The 4,021-nt window shown below is 35.2% G+C and overlaps 1 protein-coding gene across 1 annotated transcript in view; it reads right to left on the bottom strand.

Annotated features, from left to right (window-relative positions):
- Positions 1-3,547, bottom strand: part of LOC128639694 (trypsin) — a 36,300-nt gene extending 32,753 nt beyond the window's left edge. Inside the window, exons 1-3 of the mRNA XM_053691815.1 lie at positions 3,298-3,547; positions 2,029-2,185; positions 736-989 (exon numbers count right to left, since the gene is read on the bottom strand). Coding sequence (XP_053547790.1) covers positions 736-989; positions 2,029-2,185; positions 3,298-3,415 — 529 coding nt within the window. The 5' untranslated portion in view covers positions 3,416-3,547. The remainder of the gene's footprint in view (positions 1-735; positions 990-2,028; positions 2,186-3,297) is intronic.
- Positions 3,548-4,021: the final 474 nt, after the last annotated feature.

Below are 4,021 nucleotides of genomic sequence, written 5' to 3'. Positions count from 1 at the left end.
GAACCATGTGCTTGTCTCTGCAAGCTGACCCATTAGAACCATTCACTTGTCTCTGCAAGCTGACCCATTAGAGCCATGTGCTTGTCTCTGCAAGCTGACCCATTAGAACCATGTGCTTGTCTCTGCAAGCTGACCCATTAGAACCATGTGCTTGTCTCTGCAAGCTGACCCATTAGAACCATTCACTCGTCTCTGCAAGCTGACCCATTAGAACCATGTGCTTGTCTCTGCAAGCTGACCCATTAGAACCATGTACTTGTCTCTGCAAGCTGACCCATTAGAGCCATGTGTTTGTCTCTGCAAGCTGACCCATTAGAACCATGTGCTTGTCTCTGCAAGCTGACCCATTAGAACCATGTGCTTGTCTCTGCAAGCTGACCCATTAGAACCATTCACTCGTCTCTGCAAGCTGACCCATTAGAACCATGTGCTTGTCTCTGCAAGCTGACCCATTAGAACCATTCACTCGTCTCTGCAAGCTGACCCATTAGAACCATGTGCTTGTCTCTGCAAGCTGACCCATTAGAACCATTCACTCATCTCTGCAAGCTGACCCATTAGAACCATGTGCTTGTCTCTGCAAGCTGACCCATTAGAACCATTCACTCATCTCTGCAAGCTGACCCATTAGAACCATGTGCTTGTCTCTGCAAGCTGACGCATTAGAACCATTCACTCGTCTCTGCAAGCTGACCCATTAGAACCATTCACTCATCTCTGCAAGTGTACACTCACCGCCATTGCTCTGAGTGTTTCCCCAGCCAGACAAAAGGCATTGTGTTCCTGCAGGGTCACAGCGGGTCGGCAGGCTAATAGGCTGAACATACTCATTCAATGTGGCTGGTGTGGCAAGTCGTATTAACATAATGTCATTGTCAATGTTTGAAGGGTTATATTCAGGGTGAAGGATAACCTTGTCTGCATCAATAAATTGTTCTGTTCCTTCCAGAACCTCAATATTATGCTCTCCAAGCCTGACTTGAATATGCCTGGAAAAGATCAGATGATTATAGCTACGGAACTCTTAGTGACACAGTGATTACAATTAAGTTTACTGATATCTGATCTATCTATCTAACATCCATCTATCTATCTATCTATCTATCTATCTATCATATCACAAGCACTCACTAGATTTAAGACCTGAGCTGTTTAAGTGGCATTTTGGGGGAATTCTTCTATTCCTCAGACATATATCTAGTGTTCTATCAATTATGTGTTATTAATATATATATATATATATATATATATATATATATATAGATAGATAGATAGATAGATAGATAGATAGATAGAGAAGTCCGGACTGGATGTTACAGACGTGAAAATAAGTATTTATATTCTGTTTTAAAAATAAATTAACACGCGTTATTATAAAAAAACACGTGTTTTACCATTTCCAAAAAATCTAATTAAGGGGGGTGAAAAGGGGAGGGGTGATTTATGGGGATACCTATATCTCAAAAATTGAAGGTGTTAGAAAAGTAAAAATTATAATTTAAAATCTTCATTATAAGGAAAGTTTACAAGCCAAATGTCTTGCTTCTCATCATAACATATCACAAAAAAATGAACACTGTTTTTTCACATCTGACAGTTGAGTCATAATATATAATTACAAATTAATATTAAAATAATTGTAAACAGAATAATAATAACAACATATTTTTGATGTGCCGGACGGTCGCCTTGCCCAAAACGTAGCTGATTGGTGCCAATGTAAGAGAAACACTGAGAATTCATGAAAACTCACAAAGTTCATATCAGCGAGTGTGCAAATCGAACGGGCAAACATGTGAGGGCACACGTCATTGCGAGTGGTCGTGTTTTTAAACTATTTTTTTTTTAAAAATCACAAACTCCACGCGAGCGAAGCCGCTGGCAACAGCTGGTGCAAAATATATTTCTATTTCTGTCTTCTTGGTTATCAGTATCTGTCTATTTTTCTATAACTTTTAATCCTATATATGATAATCTTTGGATTTCTTTCTTAGAACTGAAATATATGTTATTTTATTAAACACTTACCCCCCATAGCAATGTGCTGCTGACACGACCCAACGGCTATTGATTAATGATCCTCCACAGAAATGCTGCCCATAAGCATTCAGAGACACTTGGTAAGGGACAGAGTTCATGGGACAAGTGTAGCCTCCAACAATCCTATCATCCTTTGGGATAGATGCTGCAAAACAACATTTACATTCTGTATAAACAATAAATCTGTTACATAAAAGATGGATGTTTTATAGAACTGTGAATAAAAATAATCTAGATAAATACAGTTCTAGACACATGAATAGATGAATAGATAGATAGAAGAGACAAGTGATAGACACATAGATAAATAGATAAAAGATAGATAAATAGATAGATAGATAGATAATAAATGATAGATAGATAGATAGATAGATAGATAAATAGATAGATAGATAGAGAGATGATATATAGATAGATGATATATATATATATAATAGATAGATAGATAGATAGATGATAGATAGATAGATAGATAGATAGATAAATAGATGATAGATAGATGATAGATACATAGTTTATAAATAGATGCTGATACATATATAGATAGATAATATATAGATGATAGATAGATAGATAGATAGATAGAAAGAAAGATAGATAGATAGATAGATAGATGATAGATAGATAGATGATAGATAGATAGATAGATAGATAGATAGATAGATAGATAGATAGATAGATAGAGATACATAGATAGATAGATAGATAGATAGATAGATAGATAGAAGATAGATAGATGATAGATAGATAGATAGATAGATAGATAGATAGACAGATAGAAAGATAGATTGACAGATAGATAGATAGATGATAGATAGACAGATAGATAGATAGATAGATAGATAGATGATACATAGATAGATAGATAGATAGATAGATAGATAGATAGATAGATAGATAGAAGATAGATAGATGATAGATAGATAGATAGATAGATAGATAGATAGACAGATAGAAAGATAGATTGACAGATAGATAGATAGATAGATGATAGATAGATAGATAGATAGATAGATGATAGATAGATAGATAGATAGATAGATAGATAGACAGATAGATAGATAGATAGATAGATAGATGATAGATAGATAGATAGAATGTAGACCTATACCTCTGACATATTTTTCCTCTGTGGTACATACCCTTTTCTCTAAGATAACAATAAATATTGTACCTCATTATTACTTTATGGGTCTTTATCCCATTTGCAAATTATCAGCTGTTGCATATAAATGCTTATAGCAAGTCCATACGTACCACTATATCCCAAAAGAGAAAACAGTATGAGGAGTTTCATAGTGATGAAAATTAAATAATTGGGAATTATATGCAGTAATATATTCCAGAGTATTATCTTATCAATTGCTAGAGCCATATGTCAGTTCCCAACATTAGTTACAAAGCCGCACCAAATGCTCACATCCATAATACAAGTAATAGTTTCCATTGGGCCTTGTTCCATGAAACAATATTGATTGATTGATCATTAAAGTCTCTTTTATCTCCAGACATTGTTCATCACATGATGCCAGGTTAACCACTTGGCAGACAAAGAAGGCTGCATTGTATTGTTAGTCAGTGAGTTGCAGGCCTCTCTTGCATCATACAGGGTTAATCCCTGATTCTTCAGAAAATCTAGTTATACCAGTTGTAGCAGGTGTTGTGGATTAGGGACAATTGTCTAACTATTAAACAAGTAAACATTTAGAGCTGTTTTTTATTTTTATTTAAGACATTCAGTAATAGAAGTAAACGTCTCCTCATGTATTCCGATAGAAACAGCACAGGTGTGCTAGAGTAAAACTTTAACAGGACGGTCTACTCCACAATTTTTATTGTTTAAAAAGGTAGATAATCCCTTTATTGCCTATTCCAGGTTTTGCATAACCAACACAGTTATAATAATACATGTTTTACCTCTGTAATTACCTTGTATCTAAGCCTCTGCCCGACTGCCCCCTTATCTCAGCTCTTTTGACAA

Source organism: Bombina bombina, chromosome 9 (assembly GCF_027579735.1).
Source record: "Bombina bombina isolate aBomBom1 chromosome 9, aBomBom1.pri, whole genome shotgun sequence".
Classification (NCBI taxonomy): Eukaryota; Metazoa; Chordata; class Amphibia; order Anura; family Bombinatoridae; genus Bombina; species Bombina bombina.
This window is presented reverse-complemented; position numbering and strand designations above follow the sequence as displayed.